Source organism: Oncorhynchus nerka, linkage group LG4, assembly GCF_034236695.1.
Source record: "Oncorhynchus nerka isolate Pitt River linkage group LG4, Oner_Uvic_2.0, whole genome shotgun sequence".
Taxonomy (NCBI): Eukaryota; Metazoa; Chordata; class Actinopteri; order Salmoniformes; family Salmonidae; genus Oncorhynchus; species Oncorhynchus nerka.
This window is the reverse complement of record NC_088399.1, coordinates 19,435,233-19,459,379: the sequence shown is the minus strand read 5'-3', so window position 1 is coordinate 19,459,379 and position 24,147 is coordinate 19,435,233. Positions and strand designations below refer to the sequence as shown.

General features: G+C 43.3%; 2 protein-coding genes across 16 annotated transcripts in view; both read left to right on the top strand.

The window, feature by feature from the left end:
* Positions 1–41: 41 nt before the first annotated feature.
* Positions 42–8,425, top strand: nudcd3 (NudC domain containing 3). Its single transcript, XM_029648948.2, has 6 exons — positions 42–416; positions 3,500–3,843; positions 4,098–4,230; positions 4,445–4,588; positions 4,669–4,857; positions 7,748–8,425. Exons 1-6 carry the CDS (start codon positions 219–221, stop codon positions 7,856–7,858), a joined length of 1,119 nt encoding a protein of 372 aa, XP_029504808.1. The 5' UTR covers positions 42–218; the 3' UTR covers positions 7,859–8,425.
* Positions 8,426–10,986: 2,561 nt separating this feature from the next.
* Positions 10,987–24,147, top strand: part of LOC115119955 (calcium/calmodulin-dependent protein kinase type II subunit beta-like) — an 87,809-nt gene continuing 74,648 nt past the window's right edge. For all 15 annotated transcript variants that reach the window (XM_065017330.1, XM_065017328.1, XM_065017326.1 and 12 more), the window contains exons 1-4: positions 10,987–11,306; positions 13,590–13,684; positions 23,391–23,450; positions 23,620–23,674. In XM_065017330.1, the coding sequence (XP_064873402.1) occupies positions 11,245–11,306; positions 13,590–13,684; positions 23,391–23,450; positions 23,620–23,674 (272 nt within the window). In that variant the 5' untranslated portion in view covers positions 10,987–11,244. The remainder of the gene's footprint in view (positions 11,307–13,589; positions 13,685–23,390; positions 23,451–23,619; positions 23,675–24,147) is intronic.

Here is a 24,147-nt window from a genome sequence, read left to right as displayed (position 1 = left end):
GGAACCTTATTTTGCGGGTGGTGGTGTTACCTTGGGGACAATTTTCAGTTCGTACCTAAAAAAATCAAAATAGCTATCCAGCTAGCTTGGGAGCACAATCTCAAACTCAACGGACAACTAAACATTTTTGCGATAAAGATACATTTATTGAAATACAATAGTATTTTGCGTCAAGTTTCAACAGTTTGACAAATTACGCAGAAAGTTTAAAATCTACAATGGCGTCGCCCATGGAAATGACAGAGTTGTACGACAACGCTTTGCTTGGAATCTTGCAGCATGTTGGAAACATCCAGAATTTCCTTCAGGTCTACTTCGGCTTCCTGTACCGCAAGACAGACTTTTACCGTCTGCTGTCAACCCCCAACGACCGTATGGGCTTTCCTCCAGGGGTGGCCGAGAAAATGGTCCTAAAGGTAGCACATGTAGCTTACTTACTACTGTAGCTAGCTGTAGCTGTGTTAGCCGATTAGGCTAGCCATTTTGCCCCCTAGAATGTACGGAAGGTAGTTGGTACCATGGTGCTCAATAGAACTAATTGGAGCTGGCAGGGTGAAAATGCCCTAAAACAAGGCCTGTTTTTTCGTGATTACTTCAAAACTACAGCAATCAGCTGTGCAATCTGGTTTCCGAGCCGGTCACGGGTGCACCTCAGCCACGCTCAAGGTACTAAACGATATCATAACCGCCATCGATAAAAGACAGTACTGTGTAGCCGTCTTCATCGACCTGGCCAAGGCTTTCGACTCTGTCAATCACCATATTCTTATCGGCAGACTCAGTAGCCTCGGTTTTTCTAATGACTGCCTTGCCTGGTTCACCAACTACTTTGCAGACAGAGTTCAGTGTGTCAAATCGGAGGGCATGTTGTCCGGTCCTCTGACAGTCTCTATGGGGGTGCCACAGGGTTCAATTCTCAGGCCGACTCTTTTTTCGGTATATATAAATGATGTTGCTCTTGCTGCGGGCGATTCCCTGATCCACCTCTACGCAGACACCATTCTGTATACTTCCGGCCCGTCCTTGGACACTGTGTTATCTAACCTCCAAATGAGCCTCAATGCCATACAACACTCCTTCCGTGGCCTCCAACTGCTCTTAAACGCTAGTAAAACCAAATGCATGCTCTTCAACCGTTCGCTACCTGCACGCCCGACTAGCATCACCACCCTGGATGGTTCTGACCTAGAATATGTGGACATCTATAAGTACCTAGGTGTCTGGCTAGACTGTAAACTCTCCTTCCAGACTCGTATCAAACATCTCCAATCTAAAATCAAATCTAGAGTCGGCTTTCTATTCCGCAGCAAAGCCTCCTTCACTCACGCCGCCAAACTTACCCTAGTAAAACTGACTATCCTACCGATCCTCGACTTCGGCAACGTCATCTACAAAATAGCTTCCAATACTCTACTCAGCAAACTGGATGCAGTCTATCACACTGCCATCCGTTTTGTTACTAAAGCACCTTATACCACCCACCACTGCGACCTGTATGCTCTAGTCGGCTGGCCCTCGCTACATATTTGTCGCCAGACCCACTGGCTCCAGGTCATCTACAAGTCCATGCTAGGTAAAGCTCCGCCTTATCTCAGTTCACTGGTCACGATGGCAACACCCACCCGTAGCACGCGCTCCAGCATGTGTATCTCACTGATCATCCCTAAAGCCAACACCTCATTTGACCGCCTTTCGTTCTAGAGACTTTTATCTCCCTCACCAACTTCCAACATCTGCTATCTGAGCAGCTAACCGATCGCTGCAGCTGTAAATAGCCCACCCAATTTACCTACCTCATCCCCATACTGTTTATATTTATTTACTGCTCTTTTGCACACCAGTATCTCTACCTGTACATGACCATCTGATCATTTATCACTCGTGTTAATCTGCTAAATTGTAATTATTCGCCTACCTCCTCATGCCTTTTGCACACAATGTATATAGACCCCTTTTTTCTTTTTTTTCTACTGTGTTATTGACTTGTTTATTGTTTACTCCATGTGTAACTGTGTTGTTGTCTGTTCACACTGCTATACTTTATCTTGGCCAGGTCGCAGTTGTAAATGAGAACTTGTTCTCAACTAGCCTACCTGGTTAAATAAAGGTTAAATAAAAAAATATGGTAATATTATGAAACTGGGCTCCACTGCGGATACAATGATCTAGTTTTTATCAGTAAAAAAAACATTGCTAAAAATGTAATGTGTCCATCCTATCCATAGACCTCTGCTCAATATAGACGTAATTTTTAAACGTACACTCAGTAGTATGACATCAGCATAAACAACGGGTCGATTTACCAACAACATCAACAGATGGTGCTTTCAAGACAACAGGGAACTTGGAAACAACGAGGTAAAAATCATGACGTGATCTTCAGGTCAGAACTTTAGAAAGATGCCCGAGTTTCCGACTAGGAATTCTGAGTCAAGTGGTCTTGAACAAGGGCCTGCTCCAGGAATACGCAACCGCGCTTATTGAACTTAGTCTTGATCTCAACTTACTGTTGAGAGTTAGAATAGTAGAATTATTATTATTTGACCATGCTGGTCATTTATGAACATTTGAACATCTTGGCCATGTTCTGTTATAATCTCCACCCGGCACAGCCAGAAGAGGACTGGCCACCCCACATAGCCTGGTTCCTCTCTAGGTTTCTTCCTAGGTTTTGGCCTTTCTAGGGAGTTTTTCCTAGCCACCGTGCTTCTACACCTGCATTGCTTGCTGTTTGGGGTTTTAGGCTGGGTTTCTGTACAGCACTTTGAGATATCACCTGATGTACGAAGGGCTATATAAATACATTTGATTTGATTTGATTTAGAATACATAAGGTGCAAGTTCGAAATGTGGTTGTGTATCAACAATTTTTCTCATGTTATGTTGGTCACTTAGTCACTCAATTAGCCATGTCAGCTAAACATTTTAGCTAAACAACTTCTAGTAATCATTGCCAAATACCGACCTGTCACGCAGGGCATGTGCCCAGGGCCCTGACCTCCAGGGGGACCCATTGATTTTGTTAGTCACTCTCACTCAGGTATCATTATCATGGCATGGTAAAATGTGTAGAATTGCGGGAAATTAGTTAGGGGTGTGGGCCCTGGAGGTCAGGCGCCCTGCGTGACCGGATGGTATTTGGCTATGATTGCTACAGTTTTGAATGTGGCATATGACCCACCCTTAATGTAGTTGCCAACAGTCGGATGTATCCGTTTTTCAGGGATTCAGCAGATGTGGGAACTCTGCTCATGCATTTTCTTTTACGCCTGCTATGACAGGTTAACAGTGACCTAATCTGTCAACCATTGTTGGCATCTCTCCTTTCGTCTAAACTCGTATGGAAAGAGAGTCTGATGTTAGGCTGATTTGGTTATAAGTTGGGATGTCGTCCCCTTTTCTATGATGATGCCATCTTGCAGACTACCTTTGAGGTGCACAAAAAGTGATTAGGGGGTTGATTATGGACTTAGCTCGTCATGTCTGTTATTCTCCACAGTCCTTCCGTCTGTTTGAGCATGTGGCTGAGCAGGACAGAGAGAGGCAACAGAGGGAGCTGCAGCAGAGACAGGAGGCCAGGATGGTGCCCCCTGCGGTGCAGGAGCTGGAGTTGCAGGCCACTGAGCAGCCAGAGGAGCCGAGGGGGGAGAAGACAGAGCCTGATGCCCAGAGAGAGAGCTCTGACTCAGCTTCCGGAGAGCCCAGTGCAGCCTCGTGCACTACCTCCTCCAGTCAAGGCTCTTCCAGCCAAGCTCCAGACTCTATTCCACAGCCCCATTGCAGCAGTGTGGCCCAGCAGTCATCACATGGAGACCATGCAGCAGCCTGTTCAGCATCTACAGAGTTAGTATTGTACTTGGTTCTTTCTCTGAGCTTTTTCAATGCTTTAGAAAATGGTCCACAAAGTTACACAAAACAGGTCCACAACTGTTATAACCTTTTATAGATGGGACATTTACATATTTGCTGAAATGCTTTACAAATACATGTTGGCAGTTTTTAATTTAGTAGAATCTCCTTAGTGGCAACTCTAAAACCCACCCTAATACCAACCCTTGTATCAAGTGCTTCTTCCACTGTGTGTGTGTGTGTGTCAGTGGTCAGGTGGTGCAACAGGCCAGTCCAGATAGTTACAATGGGGCGGTGAGGGACACCTACAGCTGGTCTCAGGATTACACCGACGTTGAGGTCCGGGTCCACGTTCCCAAGACCGTCGTCAAGGGCAGACAGGTGAACACGGCCACCACAGTGCTCCTCTTTCTACATATTTCAACCTTTTAAAAGCAAATCCTTAATGTTTATAAATGCCTGTTTGAGTTATTATGATGTGATGAGTTTTCTGTGGCCAGTTTATTCTCGAGTTTAACATTTCTCCTGGGGTTGTACCATGTAATGTTTGTGAAGTACTCATGCTTTAACTTCTCTTTGTGTGTGTCCGTGCCAGGTGTGTGTGAACATGCAGCCGGGCAGTGTGCGTGTGTGTTTGAAGGAGGAGGCAGGAGAGACGGTCCTGATGGAAGGAGAGCTCACACACAAGATCAACACTGAGAACTCACTATGGAGCCTGGAGCCTGGATGTTGTGTGGTGGTGAGTGACACACACACACACCTACACATTTATCTAGACACACTCACTCACTGACACAGCCTTCCTCCCTCTCCCTGTAGTTGTCTCTCAGTAAGAGTGGGGAGGTCTGGTGGAGTGCTGTGTTGAAAGGGGAGAAGGAGATTGATGTGAACCAGATCAACAGAGAGCGCTCTATGGCCACGGTGGATGAGGAGGAGCATGCCGTGCTGGACAGACTCACCTTCGACTACCACCAGAAACTACAGGGCAAGCCCCAGAGCCACGAGATGGTGAGAGCACACACACACACACACACACACGTAAACACGCATACACTACCATCAAACTAACCTAAGCCTCATGATGTTGAGAAGGGTATACAGTTGAAGTCGGAAGTTTACATGCACTTAGGTTGGAGTCATTAAAACTTGTTTTTCAAACACTCCACAAATTTCTTGTTAACAAACTAGTTTTGGCAAGTCGGTTAGGACATCTACTCAAGTATTTTTTCCAACAATTGTTTATAGATTATTTCACTTATAATTCACTGTATCACAATTCCAGTGGGTCAGAAGTTTACATACACTAAGTTGACTGTGCCTTTAAACAGCTTGGAATATTCAAGAAAATGATGTCATGGCTTTAGAAGCTTCTGATAGGCTAATTAACATCATTTGAGTCAATTGGAGGTGTACCTGTGGATGTATTTCAAGGCCTATCTTCAAACCCAGTGCCTCTTTGCTTGACATCATGGGAAAATCTAAAGAAATCAGCCAAGACCTCAGGAAAAAAAATTGTAGACCTCCACAAGTCTGGTTCGTCCTTGGGAGCAATTTCCAAACGCCTGAAGGTACCACGTTCACCTGTACAAACAAACGTTCTGTCTCCTAGAGATAAACGCACTTTTGTGTGAAAAGTGCAAATCAATCCCAGAACAACAGCAAAGGACCTTGTGAAGATGCTGGAGGAAACAGGTACAAACGTATCTATATCCACAGTAAAACGAGTCCTATATCGACATAACCTGAAAGGCTGCTCAGCAAGCAAGGAAGAAGCCACGGCTCCAAAAGTGACATAAAAAAGACAGACTACGGTTTGCAACTGCACATGGGGACAAAGATCATACTTTTTGGAGAAATGTCCTCTGGTCTGATGAAACAAAAATGGAACTGTTTGGCCATAATCACCATCGTTATGTTTGGAGGAAAAATGGGGAGGCTTGCAAGCGAAGAACACCACCCCAACCGTGAAGCACGGGGGTGGCAGCATCATGTTGTGGGGGTGCTTTTCTGCAGGAGGGACTGGTGCACTTCACAAAATAGATGGCATCACGTGGAAGGAAAATTATGTGGATTTATTGAAGCAACATCTCAAGACATCAGTCAGGAAGTTAACGCTTGGTTGCAAATGGGTTTTCCAAATGGACAATGACCCAAAGCATACATCCAAAATGGCTTAAGGACAACAAAGTCAAGGTATTGGAGTGGCCATCACAAAGCCGTGACTTCAATCCTATAGAAAATTTGTGGGCAGAACTGAAAATGTGTGTGAGCAAGGAGGCCTACAAACTTGACTCAGTTACACCAGCTCTGTCATGAGGAATGGGCCAAAATTCACCCAACTTATTGTGGGAAGCCCAGGTTAAACAATTTAAAGGCAATGCTACCGAATACTAATTGAGTGTGTGAAATTCTGACCCACTGGGAATGTGATGAAAGAAATGAAAGCTGAAATAAATCATTCTCTCTACTATTATTCTGAAATTTCACATTCTTAAAATATAGTGGTGATCCTAACTGACCTAAAACAGGGTATTTACTAGGATTAAATGTCAGGAATTGTGCAAACTGAGTTCAAATGTATGTAAACTTCCGACTTCAACTTTAGGGACATGTGGAGGAATTTGTGGCTGAACTATGTTGAGTCCAATTGTGCAGTTCTGTATTTGTATTGTATGTAGAGTGCATTCTGAAAGTATTCCGACCCTTTGACCTTTTCCACATTTTGTTACGTTACAGCCTTGTTCTAAAATTGATTCAATTGTTTTTTCCCCTCATCAATCTACACACAATATTTCTGCAGAATTGAAGGTCCCTAAGAACACAGTGGCCTCCATAATTCTTAAATGGAAGATGTTTGGAAGCACCAAGACTTCCTAGAGCTGGCCACCTGGCCAAACTGAGTAAATGGTTGAAAAGAGGTCAGGGAGATGACCAAGAACCTGATGGTCACTCTGACAGAGCTCCAGAGTTCCTCTGTGGCGATCGAGAAGCCTTCGAGAAGGACAATGATCTATACAGCACTCCACCAATCAGGGCTTTATGGTAATGGCCAGACAGAAGCCACTCCTCAGTGAGTCATATGACAGCCCGCTTGGAGTTTGCCAAAAGGCACCCGAAGGACTCAGACCATGAGAAACAAAATATTCTGGTCTGGGAAACCAAGATGTAATTATTTAGCTGGAATGCCAAGTGTCACGTCTGGAGGAAACCTGGCACCATCCCTACGGTGAAGAATGATGGTGGCAGCATTATGCTGCGGGGATGTTTTTCAGCTGCAGCAACTGGGAGAGTAGTTAGGATCAAGGCAAAGATGAATGGAGCAAAGTACAGAGAGATCCTTGATGAAAACCTGCTCCAGAGCTCTCAGGACCTCAGACTGGGGTCAAGGTTCACCTTCCAACAGGACAATGACCCTAAGCACACAGCCAAGACAACGCAGGAGTGGCTTTGGGACAAGTCTCTGTCCTTGAGTGGCCCAGCCAGAGCTCGGCCTTGAACCCGATCGAACATCTCTGGAGAGAACTGAAAACAGCTGTTCAGCAACGCTCCCCCTCCAACCTGACAGAGCTTGAGAGGATCTGCAGAGAAAAATGGGAGAAACTCCCCAATACAGGTGTGCCAAGCTTGTAGCATCATACCCAAGAAGACTTGATGCTGTAATCGCTGCCAAAGGTGCTTCAATAAAGTACTGAGTAAAGGGTCTCAATACTTATGTGAATGTAATTTTTCAGTTTTTCATGTAGATTGACGAGGGTGGATAACGATTTAATCAATTTTAGAATAATGTTGTAACATAGCAAAATGTGGAACAAGTCAAGGGGTCTGAATACTTTCCGAATGCACTGTATGAATGTGGGCATTCCATTCTCACAAGTTCTCTCTCTCTCTCCTCATGTAGAAGGTGCATGACATGCTGAAGAAGGGGTGGGATGCTGAGGGCTCTCCCTTTAAAGGACAACAGTTTGATCCCTCCATGTTCGACATCCCCTCCAGCGCCGTACAGATGTGAACACACAATGTTGGGGATTGGGGTTGAGAGACTGAGGAGGGTTAGCAGATTTATCAGTAGAAACTGCCTGGTATTTTAAGATTTTTCTTTCTTTTTCTGAGTGATCTTTGAATAGGAGGGAGATGAGCTTTGTTACTGTGTTCTGACTGATGTAACATACCCAGGTTGTGTTCATTAGGGACCAAACAGAAGAAAAAATACAAACTGTGAGGAACTTCCTGCACTCCCTGAATGCTCATTTACGCTTTCCATTGCAAAACGTTTTTAAAACCCTTTCCATTTTGGGCCCTAATGAACATGACCCTGAACATACTTGTTTAAATGTCTGTTTTCCCACTGAACACACCTGGACCTAGGAGATAGCTGTACAGACACAGGTCTATGATCAGATGACCCTCTCCATATCCTAACCTTCACCATTGAAGTGGAGGGGCAACTTCCAGGTCCAGATGTCTGTGGTGTTTTACATGTAGTTGACTGATATTGTTTGGCTAAATACCTCCCTGCCATTTTACTGAGGTGTGTCAGTACTGTGTGCCTGAAATAAATGAAGTGAAATAAAACCTGCACTGATGTGTGTGTGGGCTGTGTGCTGTGGAGCGGCATTAACCTATGCATCCTTTGCATAGAGATGCAAAGAGTTCTCACCATTGTATCTGCCATTATGGTGTCTGCGGCAGAATGGGAAGTGCCATTTTTGTTGTTTATTAGGAATCCCTTTTCCATCCTGCAAAGGCAGCAGCTTCTATTCCTGGGGTCTAAACACACCAAAGCACCCACATTGAGGCAATATCCACTTTCGAGTAGTCTATTTTCTTTAGATTTTTGGAGAAAAGTGTAAAGATAATATTGTTCATTTACCACCACTTGCAGTGCTGGAGTCTTGAACCAAATCTGGTAATTTATTTATTGTGGCCATTAGATGGCGATGATATAGCTGAAATACATTTATAAACTAGACAAAACCATTTGAAGAAGTCTACTTTAAAATGGTGAAAGCCCTCAATGGCAATGTCCATGCAAAATGGGTTACTGCTAAGTAGAGATCTCTATATGTCTCTGGGTCCCTGTAGATCTACAGAGGTGCCTGGTGACAGACCTGACATTTAACAGTAGTGTCAATGGAGGGCGCTATAAAAAGATCTCTGATTCTCCTGAGTGCAGTATAATATTCCTTCTTGGTCTGAGAATGGCAGTATCAGATGAATAAGATAAAATATGGATATCAGAACTAATATATCTACAGCTGGTTAGATGCTCAGCATAGAGACAGACACCGACAGCCCGTTCTTTAAAGATTAATACAATCACAGACAGTTCTTTAGAGATGAATAGTCACAGATAGTTCTTTAAAGATTAATACAGTCACAGACAGTTATTTGGAGATGAATAGTCACAGATCGTTATTTAAAGATTAATACAGTCACAGACAGTTCTTTAAAGATGAATACAGTCACAGACAGTTCTTTAAAGATTAACACAGTCACAGACAGTTCTTTAAAGATTAACACAGTCACAGAGAGTTCTTTAAAGATTAACACAGTCACAGACAGTTCTTTAAATATTAACACAGTCACAGACAGTTCTTTAAATATTAACACAGTCACAGACAGTTCTTTTTAAGATTAATACAGTCACAACACAGGAGGTTGGCAGCACCTTAATTGTGGAGAATGTGCTCCTGGTAATGGCTGGAATGGAATTAGTGGAATGGTACAATGATACATCAAACACATGGTTTAATACCATTCCATTCACTTCGTTTCAGACATTATTATGAGCTGTCCTCCCCCAAGCAGCCTCCACTGAGTCACAGATATTTATTCAAATATCAATACAGCCACAGAGAGTTCTTTATAGATCCATACAGTCACAGACAATTCTTTATAGATCCATACAGTCACAGACGATCGTTAAAGATGAATACAGTCACAGACAATTCTTTAAAGATGAATACAGTCACAGACAATTCTTTAAATATCAATACAGTCACAGACAATTATTTAAAGATGAATACAGTCACAGACAATTATTTAAAGATTAATACAGTCACAGATCATTCTTTAAAGATGAATACAGTCACAGACAATTCTTTAAAGATGAATACAGTCACAGACCATTCTTTATAGATCCATACAGTCACAGATAATTCTTTAAAGATGAATACAGTCACAGACAATTCTTTAAATATCAATACAGTCACAGACAATTATTTAAAGATGAATACAGTCACAGATCATTCTTTAAAGATGAATACAGTCACAGACAATTCTTTAAAGATGAATACAGTCACAGACAATTCTTTATAGATCCATACAGTCACAGACAATTATTTAAATATGAATACAGTCACAGACAATTCTTTAAAGATTAATACAGTCACAGACACATCTTTAAAGATGAATACAGTCACAGACAATTCTTTAAAGATTAATACAGTCACATACAATTCTTTGAAGATCAAAATGATTGTCTTTCTCAGGTCTGAAGTGTAGAAGCCTTGCTCCTAAGAATAGAGTTATTCGTGATGTCAGTGCAGAAGAACTATCCAAGAATAGAGACAATAGCAGTAGCAGCCTATGACTCCATAGATCTCTTCCATGCCAGGTCAGTTACATCCAGGTCAGTTACACTGGTGCTTTAAGTTGCCCAGTTCTTCAAGTGGACTGAAATTGTATATTTAGGAGTTTTTATTCGTCATGCGTTAGAGTCAATTCTATCTTACAAGAGTGGCCAGTTATCGCAGGATACATTTTGCGGTACTGCGTTGAGCACCGGCCCACCTCAAGCACTGATGTTGCCTACCATGGACCAAACTTTGATTTGAATTGGTGTGTCGGGTCATTGAAAAAATACGATAATCAAAGTATAACAGTTTACAGTTTATTTACCTGTCTAACAGTTTCAACACACTAAAACATAGTCCATGTTATTTGGGTAGACCTAAACAAATACCTCCATCAATTGTATTGCCTTTAGGCTATAGGTGTTCCAGCTGCTACACATGATTGGTGATGATGCCAAAGCCTGTAAAGAACATATCTGATTCTGATGTGCCAGGTGTTGTCGAGCCGTTGCAATTCCCCCTGGTGGTGGGAAAATGATGTGTTGAATTTACAGCGCGCTCGCTGGTGCAGAAACGGAGTGAACGGCGATTGAACGACACACGTTCGGAGAGAGAGAGAGAAGCACCACTGCCTCTCCTCCACTCGAATAGCCTACATATCTTGAGGCCTGGTTCCTAGTGCTCTCTGGACAGAAAACGCATTACACCGCGGCATTTTTTTTTACATAGAATAACTAGGCTACTATACGGATACATCCAATATAAATTCACTTGAAGACGGATTTATTTTGGGCGCACAACCCCCGCGAATAAACGGAAGATGGCAGTGACTACCTGTACACGTTTTACGGACGATTTCCAACTATATGAAGAACTCGGAAAGTAAGGCGTTTCTGCATTATTGCTTTATGATAGCACCATCATTGTATCCTCATCCTGTTATTCTATGGTTGCTTTGCATAGTTGCATGTCTGCAGATGTGTATGGGTTGTTGGAGCGGCAGCGCAGCGGAATGGGGGTCAGAGCTCATCTCTGCTGATCTGTTACGTTCGCAGCAACACAGCTAAACAAAACGCACGTTTTCACTCTGTTCTGAAGTGCAGCCTCGACATGACAATACAATATATAAACTTGAATATTAAAGACAGGCTAGCCTACATTTGATCTGCTTGCTGCATGGTCTGCAATAACAGCATCAGTGGGGACTGGGGACATGATGTAACAGTCTGAAGAGAGAGGAAGTGTGCCAATTTGAGCTGTCAGAGATCAGAGCAGCATGGGATGTTTTGTAATTGGGGTCTTGAGAGAGGATGGAAAGATAGGTGTGTGTGTGTGTGTGACTGTGTATGAGAGAGAGAGAGAGGGTGTGAGAGAGAGACACGAGAGAGAGAGAGAAATTGTACCACATAGCAGTATAGGTGTGTCAGGCTGTGCTGGATGGGACTGGGTAGGGGGGAGTATTCTCCTCATTCTCTGTCAGGAGGAGAAACATATTTTATAGATCATAATACATCCTTATGCAAACAGAACTGTAGAGATGGTACCATTATTGAATCCAAACATTTGCTGCACATATTACCATAAAGTGTAGTCCCTAATACTAGGAGTTCTAGGAGTTCTATACTAAGAGGTCTGGACCTTTATGGCACAGCGTGTAGTTCATTTGTATATGTAACTGCAGGTTCACTGGTGTGCGTGTGTGTTCTGGCCTGTGTGATTAGCCAGAGACAATCGCCATGCTGTGTGTGTTCTGGCCTGTGTGATTAGCCAGAGACAATCACCATGCTGTCTGTGTTCTGGCCTGTGTGATTAGCCAGAGACAATCACTATGCTGTGTGTGTTCTGGCCTGTGTGATTAGCCAGAGACAATCGCCATGCTGTGTGTGTTCTGGCCTGTGTGATTAGCCAGAGACAATCGCCATGCTGTGTGTGTTCTGGCCTGTGTGATTAGCCAGAGACAATCGCCATGCTGTGTGTGTTCTGGCCTGTGTGATTAGCCAGAGACAATCACCATGCTGTGTGTGTTCTGGCCTGTGTGATTAGCCAGAGACAATCACTATGCTGTGTGTGTTCTGGCCTGTGTGATTAGCCAGAGACAATCACCATGCGTGTGTGTTCTGGCCTGTGTGATTAGCCAGAGACAATCGCCATGCTGTGTGTGTTCTGGCCTGTGTGATTAGCCAGAGACAATCGCCATGCTGTGTGTCTTCTGGCCTGTGTGATTAGCCAGAGACAATCGCCATGCTATGTGATTAGCCAGAGACAATCGCCATGCTGTGTGTGTTCTGGCCTGTGTGATTAGCCAGAGACAATCGCCATGCTGTGTGTGTTCTGGCCTGTGTGATTAGCCAGAGACAATCGCCATGCTGTGGTGGCAGCAGCTGCCCCAAGAGATAACAGGACCTTCATTACAGTTCCTGTAAGGATGGCAGATTGTCCCATTTTGGTGTGTGTGTGTGTGTGTGTGTGTGTGTGTGTGTGTGTGTGTGTATCTGTGTGTGTCTCACAAGTCTTTCTCTGCTGTCATAAGCCTGCTGTCTCTGTATATATATATACTCTTACAGACTCACCTGTCATGGCATTATAAGAGTGTGTGTGAGAGACGTGGGGGTCTAGTGTAAGCATGAGAGTGTGTGAGACAGTCAGGTTAGAGTGTGTGTCTTATTGTGTAACAGTACTAAGGTGTTCTATATATAGCTCAGAGAAAACGACACAGACGGTTACTGCTGTTTTCCCTGCTGAGTTAGTTATGCAAGCTCCCCCCAAAATACCAGCACTGCTACGGTGCATGCACGCTCTGTCTCACTCTCTCCCTCTCACACAGATGCAGACACACACAAACGGTTGCACGCACACACAAAGAAATCCTTGAAATACCGTTTCTGTTGTTTTCTCTTGAGTCTTCTCATTTGCATGATGTGCTGCTGTGCTGCTTGTCACATGTCTCACACTCAATGACTCCTTTCAGGAGAAATGTCTTTACTCATGAAAGGCAGATGTGAAAGCAGCAGAGGGGAAGTGGATAAGGATATGCTTTCAACCTGTCCAATTCTTTAAGATCAGTGGGAATGAAGGAAAGGAGACAAGGAGACAGTAGAGGAATATTGAGATGCTGCCAGGGCCAGGTGATGTCTAACACCTGTTTTATCTGCCTTTGTTTTCCAGGGGAGCGTTTTCAGTGGTGCGCCGCTGTGTCAAACTTTGTACCGGCCAGGAATATGCTGCCAAAATCATCAATACCAAAAAGCTCTCAGCCAGAGGTGAGACACATACACCCACCCACACACAAACAATATGTGCCAACTGTCAAATAGCTGCATGGTGGGTAAGCTGTGTGGTATCTGGTGAAACTATACGATATAAAGTTGGCTTTCTCATCCCTATGCAGTGTGTGTGTAGTGTAAGATATATATAAATGTATACAGTTGGAGTCGGAAGTTTACATACACTTAGGTTGGAGTCATTAAAACTGTGTTTCAACCACTCCACAAATTTCTTGTTAACAACTCATTTTTCCAACAATTATTTACAGACAGATTATTTCACTTATAATTCACTGCATCACAATTCCAGTGGGTCAGAAGTTTACATACACTAAGTTGACTGTGCTTTTAAACAGCTTGGAAAATTCCAGAAAATGATGTCATGGCTTTAGAAGCTTCTGATAGGCTAATTAACATAATTTGAGTCAATTGGAGGTGTACCTGTGGATGTTTTTCAAGGCCTACCTTCAAACTCAGTGTCTCTTTGCTTGACATCATGGGAAAATCTAAAGAAATCAGCCAAGACCTCAGATTTTTTTTTTTTAGACCAACACAAGTCTGGTTCATCCTTGGGAGCAATTTCCAAACAACTGAAGGTAACACGTTCATCTGTACAAACAATAGTACGCAAGTATAAACGCCATGGGACCACGCACCCGTCATACCCGCTCAGGAAGGAGACGCGTTCTGTCTCCTAGAGATGAACGCACTTTGGTGCGAAAAGTGCAAATCAATCCCAGAACAACAGCAAAGGACCTTGTGAAGATGCTGGAGGAAACAGGTACAAAAGTATCTATATCCAAAGTAAAACAAGTCCTATATCGACATAACCTGAAGGCCGCTCAGCAAGGAAGAAGCCACTGCTCCAAAAAAAAACACCACCATAAAAATGCCAGACTACGGTTTGCAACTGCACATAGGGACAAAGATCATACTTTTTGGAGAAATGTTCTCTGGTCTGATGAAACAAAAATGGAACTGTTTGGCCATAATGACCATCGTTATATTTGGAGGAAAAAGTGGGAGGCTTGCAAGCCAAAAAACACCATCCCAACCGTGAAGCACGGGGGTGGCAGCATCATGTTGTGGGGGTGCTTTGCCACAGGAGGGACTGGTGCACTTCACAAAATAGATGGCATCACGAGGATGGAAAATTATATATATATATATATATATATATATATATATATATATATATATATATTGAAGCAACATCTCAAGACATCAGTCAGGAAGTTAAAGCTTGGTCGCAAATGGGTCTTCCAAATGGACAATGACCCCAAGCATACATCCAAAGTTGTGGCAAAATGGCTTAAGGACAACAAAGTCAAGGTATTGGAGTGGCCATCATAAAGCCCTGACCTCAATCCTATAGAAGAACATTTGTGGGCAGAACTGAAAAAGCGTTTGCGAGCAAGGAGGCCTACAAACCTGACTCAGTTACACCAGCTCTGTCAGGAGGAATGGGCCAAAATTCACCCAACTTATTGTGGGAAGCTTGTGGAAGGCTACCTGAAACATTTGACCCAAGTTAAACAATTGAAAGGCAATGCTACCAAATAGTAATTGAGTGTATGTAAACTTCTGACCTACTGGGAATGTGATGAAAGAAATAAAAGCTGAAATAAATCATTCTCTCTACTATTATTCTGACATTTCACATTCTTTAAAATAAAATGGTGATCCTAACTGACCTAAAACAGGGAATTTTTACTAGGATTAAAAGTCAGGAATTGTGAAAAACTGAGTTTAAATGTAGTTGGCTAAGGTGTATGTAAACGTCCGACTTCAACTGTACATACAGTGCTAGTCAAAAGTTTGGACACACCTACTCAAGTTTTTTTTTCTTTACTATTTTCTACATTGTAAAACAATAGTGAAGATATCAAAACTATGAAATAACACATATGGAATCATGTAGTAACCAAAAAAGTATTCAACAAATCAAAATATATTTGAGATTCTTCAAAGTAGCCACCCTTTGCCTTGATGACAGCTTACACACTCTTAGCATTCTCTCAACCAGCTTCATGAGGTATTCAACCTGAAATGCATTTCAATTAACAGTTGTGAATATATTTCCTTGTGTTTGAGACAATCAGTTGTGTTGTGACAAGGTAGAGTTGGTATACAGAAGATAGTCCTATGTGGTGAAAGACCAAGTCCATATTATGGCAAGAACAGCTCAAATAAGCAAAGAGAAACAACAGTCCATCATTAACATCAAATCAAATCAAATTTGATTTGACACAAACACATGGTTAGCAGATGTTAATGCGAGTGTAGCGAAATGCTTGTGCTTCTAGTTCCGACAATGCAGTAATATCCAACGAGTAATCTAACCTAACAATTTCACAACAACTACCTTATAAACACAAGTGTAAATGAATGAATAAGAATATGTACATAAAGATATATGAATGAGTGATGGTATAGAACGGCATAGGCAAGATGCAGTGGATGGTATAGACTACAGTATATACATATGAGATGAGTAATGTAGGGTATGTAAACAAGATGCAGTGGATGGTATAGAGTACAGTATATACATATGAGATGAGTAATGTAGGGTATTTACATTACATTTAAGTCATTTAGCAGACGCTCTTATCCAGAGCGACTTACAAATTGGTGCATTCACCTTATGACCTCCAGTGGAACAGTAGTGCATCTAAATCTTTTCAGGGGGAGGGTATGTAAACAAGATGCAGTGGATGGTATAGACTACAGTATATATATATGAGATGAGTAATGTAGGGTATGTAAACATTATATAAGTGGCATTGTTGAAAGTGGCTAGTGATACATTTATTACATCAAGATGGCAAGATGCAGTAGATGGTATAGAGTACAGTATATACATATGAGATGAGTAATGTAGGGTATGTAAACATGTAAAAGTGGCATTGTTTAAAGTGGCTAGTGATACATTACATCAAGATGGCAAGATGCAGTAGATGGTATAGAGTACAGTATATATATATATATGAGATGAGTAATGTAGGGTATGTAAATATATAAAAGTGGCATTGTTTAAAGTGGCTAGTGATACATGTATTACATCAATATGGCAAGATGCAGTAGATGGTATAGAGTACAGTATATACATATGAGATGAGTAATGTAGGGTATGTAAACATTATATTAAGTGTCATTGTTTAAAGTGGCTAGTGATACATTTATTACATTAATTTTTCCATTATTAAAGTGGCTGGAGTTGAGTCAGTATGTTGGTAGCAGCCAATCAATGTTAGTGATGGCTGTTTAACAGTCTGTTTAACATCAGTCTGTTTAATCAGTCTGTTTAACAGTCTGATGGCCTTGAGATAGAAGCTTTTTTCAGTCTCTCGGTCCCAGCTTTGATGCACTTCTACTGACCTCGCCTTCTGGATGATAGCGGGGTGAACAGGCAGTGGCTCGGGTGGTTGTTGTCCCTGATGATCTTTATGGCCTTCCTGAAATAGGACAAATATAAGCACCATATTATTATTATTATTATTAATACAAACCTCTCTCGTCATAAGATATCTCCTATTGGCTAGAAACAGCTGACAATCAGGTGCATCTTACTAGCCTCATGTGAGGTGTGTGTGTGTGTGTTTTCTCAGTATGAGAAGGGATAGCCTAGCCAAGCCCTCATTGTTTAATTTAGTGTTTTAATATTGTTTGAGGCAGAAAATTATAATTTGATATTTATAGGGCAGATTTACAGTCTATCAAAATATGAGTGTTCTATGTGTTTGTGTGTGCCTGTGTCCTCATTTCCTTGTGTCCTCTCCACTGTCTCCTTGTCTCCTCTCTTCCTGTTCTATTCATCCTCTGAGCTGAGGAGACTAGAATATGGATGACGAGCTCTTTTAGTTATTCAGGCCTTTGCAGATGGTGGAGGAGACGAGGGAAAGGTAGGGTCAGCGTCTGTACATTATTGAGATGCAGCCCCTTGTCTCTAAATGAAGATCTTCAGAGGTTGTCGTGCCATATCTGTTGGCAGTTGAAACGGTTCTACTCTCTTTCCCTCTCTCTCTCTCTCTACCTCATTCTCTCTCTCTCTCCCCTTTCTCTCTCTCTTTCTCCCTCTCTCCCTCATTCTCTCTCTCCCCTTTATCTCTCTCTTTCTCCCTCTCTCCCTCATTCTCTCTCTCTCCCCTTTCTCTCTGCTCTCTCTCCCCTTCTCTCTTTCTCTCACTCTCTCCGTCTCTCTATCAAGAGGAGCATAAATTACTGTCTCACTTTGTAGAATCAAGCGGCATCTCAAATATGTTAATGTGAGATTGCAGATCGAGGACACCAGAAGCGCACACACACACTCACACACACACATATAGACACACACATACACCCACACACACAATCACGCACACACACACATTTAGAGGCAGTGTGAGGAAAAGGATCAATCAGCCAAATGCATCTGCTTTCTCTTGTTAGCTTGAGCTACTGATGAGCAGACTACTCATTCTCTATCTCTCGATCTATCATTCTCTCCATCCCTCCCTCTCTCTCTCTTTATCATTCTCTCTCCATACCTCACTCTCTCTGTCTCTCATTCTCTCTCATTCTCTCTGCAACACACACACACACATACACATACATACATAGATATACATATATATATGTATAAATATATATATATATAAACACACACTGAGTGTACAAAACTTTATGAACACCTGCTCTTTCCATGACATAGACTGACTAAATGAATCCAGGTGAAAACTATGATCCCTTATTGATGTCACTTGTTAAATCCACTTCAATCAGTGTAGGTGAAGGGGGGAAACAGGTTGAAGAATGATTTTTACACCTTGAGACAATTGAGACATGGATTGTATGTGTGCCATTCAGAGGGTGAATGGGCAAGACAAAATATATAAGTGCCTTTGAACAGGGTATGGTAGTAGGTGCCAGGCGCACTGGTTTGTGTCAAGAACCGCAACGCTAATGGGTTCTTCACACTCAACAGTTTCCCATGTGTATCAATAATGATCCACCACCTAAAGGACATCCAACCAACTGGACACAACTGTGGGAAGCATTGAAGTCAACATTTGCCAGCACCAGTCAAAAGTTTGGACACACCTACTCATTCAAGTACTCACCTACAATTTTCTACATTGTAAAATAATAGTGAAGACATCAAAACTATGAAATAACACATATTGAATAATGTAGTAACCAAATAAGTGTTAAACAAATCCAAATATATTTTATATTTGAGATTCTTAAAAGTAGCCACCCTTTGCCTTGATGACAGATTTGCACACTCTTCGCAATCTCTCAACCAGCTTCACCTGGAATGCCTTTCCAACAGTCTTGAAGGAGTTCCCACATATGCTGAGCACTTTTGGCTGCTATTCCTTTACTCTGCAGTCCAACACAAACCATCTCAATTGGGTTGAGGTCAGGTGATTGTGGAGGCCAGGTCTTCTGATGCAGCATTCCATCACTCTGCTTCTTGGTAAAATAGCCATTACACAGCTTGGAGGTGTGTTGGGTCATTGTGCTGTTGAAAAACAGTTGATAGTCCCACTCTGCACAAACCAGCTAGGATGGCGTATCGCTGCAGAATGCTGTGGTAACCATGCTGGTTAAATGTGCCTTGAATTCTAAATAAATCACAGACAGTGTTACCAGCAAAGCCCCCACAAACCATCACACCTCCTCCATACTTCACGGTGGGAACCCCACATGCAGAGATCATCTGTTCATCTACTCTGCATCTCAGAAAGACATGGTGGTTGGAAACAAAAATATCAAATTTGAACTCATCAGACCAAAGGACAGATTTTCACCAGTCTAATGTTCATTTCTCGTGTTTCTTGGCCCAAGCAAGTCTCTTCTTATTATTGGTGTCCTTTAGTAGTGGTTTCTTTGCAGCAATTTAGACCATGAAGGCCTGATTTACGTAGTCTCCTCTGAACAGTTGATATTGAAATGTGTCTGTTACTTGAACTCTGTGAAGCATTTATTTGGGCTGCAATTTCTGAGGCTGGTAACTCGAATTAACTTATCCTCTGCAGCAGAGGTAACTCTGGGTCTTCCTTTCCTGTGGCGATCTTCATGAGAGCCAGTTTCATCATAGTGCTTGATGGGTTTGCGATTGCACTTGAAGAAACTTTCAAATTTCTTGATATTTTCAGTATTGACTGACCTTCATGTCTTATCTACCTAGAGAATTCTCTTAGATTATAATCACAGCCGCATATATCCCCCCAAGCAGACACATCGATGGCCCTGAACAAACTTTATTTGACTCTATGTAAACTGGAAACCACATATCCTGAGGCTGCATTTATTGTAGCCAAGGCTAATCTGAAAACAACGCTCCCTACTAAATTATATCAGAATATCGATTGTGCAACCAGGGCTGGCAAAACCTTAGATCATTGTTATTCTAACTTCTGCGACACATATAAGGCCCTCCCCAGCCCTCCTTTCAGAAAAGCTGACCACAACTCCATTTTGTTGCTCGCTGCCTATAGACAGAAACTAAAACAGGAAGCTCCCGCACTCAGGTCTGTTCAACACTGGTCCGACCAATCGGATTCCACGCTTCAAGATTGCTTCGATCACGTGGACTGGGATATGGACTGGGAACAACAACATTGATGAATACGCTGATTCGGTGAGCAGGTTTATTAGCAAGTGCATCGGCGATGTCGTACCCACAGCAACTATTAAAACATTCCCCAACCAGAAACCGTGGATTGATGGCAGCATTCGTGCAAAACTGAAAGTGCGAACCACTGCTTTTAATCAGGGCAAGGTGACCGGAAACATGACCGAATACAAACAGTGTAGCTATTCCCTCCGCAAGGCAATCAAACAAGCTAAGCGTCAGTATAGAGACAAATTAGTCGCAATTCAACGGCTCAGACACGAGAGGTCTACAGTCAATCACGGACTATAAAAGGAAAACCAGCCCCGTCGCGGACCAGGATGTCTTGCTCCCAGACAGGCTAAACAACTTCTTTGCTCGCTTTGAGGACACTACAGTGCCACTGACACGGCCCGCTACCAAAACCTGCAGACTCTCCTTCACTGCAGCCGACGTGAGCAAAACATTTAAATGTGTTAACAATCGCAAGGCTGCAGGCCCAGACGGCATGCGCAGACCAGCTGGCTGGTGTGTTTACGGACATATTCAATCAATCCTTATCCCAGTTTGCTGTTCCCGCATCCATCAAAAGGGCCACCATTGTCCCTGTTCCCAAGAAAGCTAAGGTAACTGAGCTAAACGACTACCGCCCCGTAGTACTCACTTCTGTCATCATGTAGTGCTTTGAGAGACTAGTCAAGGACCATATCACCTCCAACCTACCTTACACCCTAGACCCACTCCAATTTGCTTACCACCCCAATAGGTCCACAGACGATGCAATCGCAATCACACTGCACACTGCCCTAACCCATCCGGACAAGAGGAATACCTATGTGAGAATGCTGTTCATCGACTACAGCTCAGCATTTAACACCATAGTACCCTCCAAACTCGTCATCAAGCTTGAGACCCTGGGTCTCGACCCCGCCCTGTGCAACTGGGTCCTGGACTTCCTGACGGGCCGCCCCAAGGTGGTGAGGGTAGGTAACAACATCTCCACCCCGCTGATCCTCAACACTGGGGCCCCACGAGTGCATTCTCAGCCCTCTCCTGTACTCCCTGTTCACCCATGACTGCGTGGCCATGCACGCCTCCAACTCAATCATCAAGTTTGCAGACGACACTACAGTGTTAGGCTTGATTACCAACAACGATGAGATGGCTATAGGGAGGAGGTGAGGGCCCTTGGAGTGTGGTGTCAGGAAAATAACCTCACACTCAACGTCAACAAAACAAAGCAGATGATTGTGGCCTTCAGGAAACAGCAGAGGGAGCATTCCCCTATCCACATCGAGGGAACAGTAGTGGAGAGGGTATAAAGTTTTAAGTTCCTCGGCGTACACATCACAGACAAACTGAAATGGTCCACCTACACAGACAGCGTCGTGAAGAAGGCGCAGCAGCGCCTCTTCAACTTCAGGAGGCTGAAGAAATTTGGCTTGTCACCAAAAACACTCACAAACTTTTACAGATGCACAATCGAGAGCATCCTGTCGGGGTGTATCACCGCCTGCTACGGCAACTGCTCCGCCCATAACCATAAGGCTCTCCAGAGGGTAGTGAGGTCTGCACAACGCATCACCGGGGGCAAACTACCTGCCCTCCAGGATACCTACACCACCCGATGGGCTAGGCTGAACTGGGCTAGGCTGAACATGCTCCTGGTATAACGGCTAGGCTGAACTGGCTCCTGGTATAACTGGGCTAGTCTGAACAGGCTCCTGGTATAACTGGGCTAGGCTGAACAGGCTCCTGGTATAACTGGGCTAGGCTGAACTGGCTGGGTTGTATTGTGTAGAGTTTTAGTTCCCATTACTAAGTTTGCAGTGGGACTTCCTGACAGTGTAATCTGACACAGCAGATCTTGTATAGTGGTAGGGCTTCTGGACCACACCCCTGGAAGCGTGGGTTCAAACCCAGAATGCACTTTTCCATCCTAAATTGGTGCCACCTGACCATCTGAGGGAATGGTCAGGGAACAGCCAGCCACATCCACACCCAGGGACCCTGGTGTGAGAACCACTGGTCTAGAGGAGGAGGTGGAGCTGACCTCTGACAGGACCTAACATCTGGGATATGTATGGATTATTTACATACACTTTCCTACGGGATAAAATAGGTTTTTCTGCGCCAATATTGATTCCTCTTGATTCCTCTACTCATCCTGGGGTTTATTATGGATCTCCATTAGATCTTGCCAAGGCAGCAGCTACTCTTCCTGGGGTTTATTATGGATCCCCATTAGTTCTTGCCAAGGCAGCAGCTACTCTTTCTGGGGTTTATTATGGATCCCCATTAGTTCTTGCCAAGGCAGCAGCTACTCTTTCTGGGGTTTATTATGGTTCCCCATTAGTTCTTGCTAAGGCAGCAGCTACTCTTCCTGGGGTTTATTATGGATCCCCATTAGTTCTTGCCAAGGCAGCAGCTACTCTTCCTGGGGTTTATTATGGATCCCCATTAGTTCTTGCCAAGGCAGCAGCTACTCTTCCTGGGGTTTATTATGGATCCCCATTAGTTCTTGCCAAGGCAGCAGCTACTCTTTCTGGGGTTTATTATGGATCCCCATTAGTTATTGCCAAGGCAGCAGCTACTCTTTCTGGGGTTTATTATGGATCCCCATTAGTTATTGCCAAGGCAGAATCTACACTTCCTGGGGTCCGGAAAACTTAAGGCAGTTATACAATTTCAAAAACATTACAATACATTCATTACATAATTTATAACACACTAAGTGTGTGCCCTCAGAACCGTTCTCCACTACCACATATCTATTCTTTATCTCTCCCCTCCTCTGTTCTCCTCCTCTCCCTCCATCCCTCCATCTGAAGCTATAGTAAGGGGAGTTAATATGGGGCAGTTGAAACCCTCAGGGTATCTACTGTATATACAACACACTGTGTGTGTGTGGGCAAGTGTGTGTGTGTGCACGTGCGTATATTGATGGGGACTTTATATACTAAAATATTGCTCGCCTTCTGTTGAATACACTTACATTGTATAAAAGCTCTGATTTCCTCCTTCGTGGTAATGATATGATATATCATATTGTACCATATTATTATATCATTGTATCAATATTATATCTTCTTATTCTCTCCTCAGATCACCAGAAGCTGGAGAGGGAAGCCAGGATCTGCAGATTGCTCAAACACTCCAATATCGGTCAGTACCTGTAACTCTCTCTCTCTCTCTCTCTCTCTCTCTCTCTCTCTCTCTGCTGGGGCTGCAGCACAGGAAGAATATGAGAATATGTTTGCTGCTGATGTTCTCAACCAATAGCTCTCTCTCTCTCTCTCTCTCTCTCTCTCTCTCTCTCTCTCTCTCTCTCTAGTTCGTCTCCATGACAGCATATCAGAGGAGGGCTTCCACTACCTTCTGTTTGACTTGTGAGTGTCAGTGCTCTCCTCCCTCTCTCATCTCCTCCCTCTCTCCTCTCCTCCCTCAATATATTTTATCCCTCCCTTCTTCTATCCTTCCTCTTCTACTTCCATCCCATTTTCCTGCCTTTTCTTCTCACCTTCCTTCTTTATTGCCCTCTTCTCTTATCCTCCCACTCTCCTCTTCCTTCTTCTTGTTGTCTCATCCTCCCCCTCTCCTCTTCCTCCTTCTTCTTCTCTCATCCTCCCCCTCTCTTCTTCCTCCTTCTTCTTGTTGTCTCATCCTCCCCCTCTCCTCTTCCTCCTTCTTCTCTCATCCTCCCCTCTCCTCTCTTCCTTCTTCTTGTTGTCTCATCCTCCCCCTCCCCTCTTCCTCCTTCTTCTTCTCTCATCCTCCCACTCTCCTCTTCCTTCTTCTTGTTGTCTCATCCTCCCCCTCTCCTCTTCCTCCTTCTTCTTCTCTCATCATCCCCCTCTCCTCT

Bases quoted from the DNA above. Each gene is read 5' to 3' on its own strand.
- nudcd3 (XM_029648948.2), top strand. From the start codon at position 219: ATGGCGTCGCCCATGGAAATGACAGAGTTGTACGACAACGCTTTGCTT. The intron at 417-3,499 runs GTAGCACATGTA...TATTCTCCACAG, and splicing joins CCGAGAAAATGGTCCTAAAG to TCCTTCCGTCTGTTTGAGCA. The intron at 4,858-7,747 runs GTGAGAGCACAC...CTCCTCATGTAG, and splicing joins AGCCCCAGAGCCACGAGATG to AAGGTGCATGACATGCTGAA.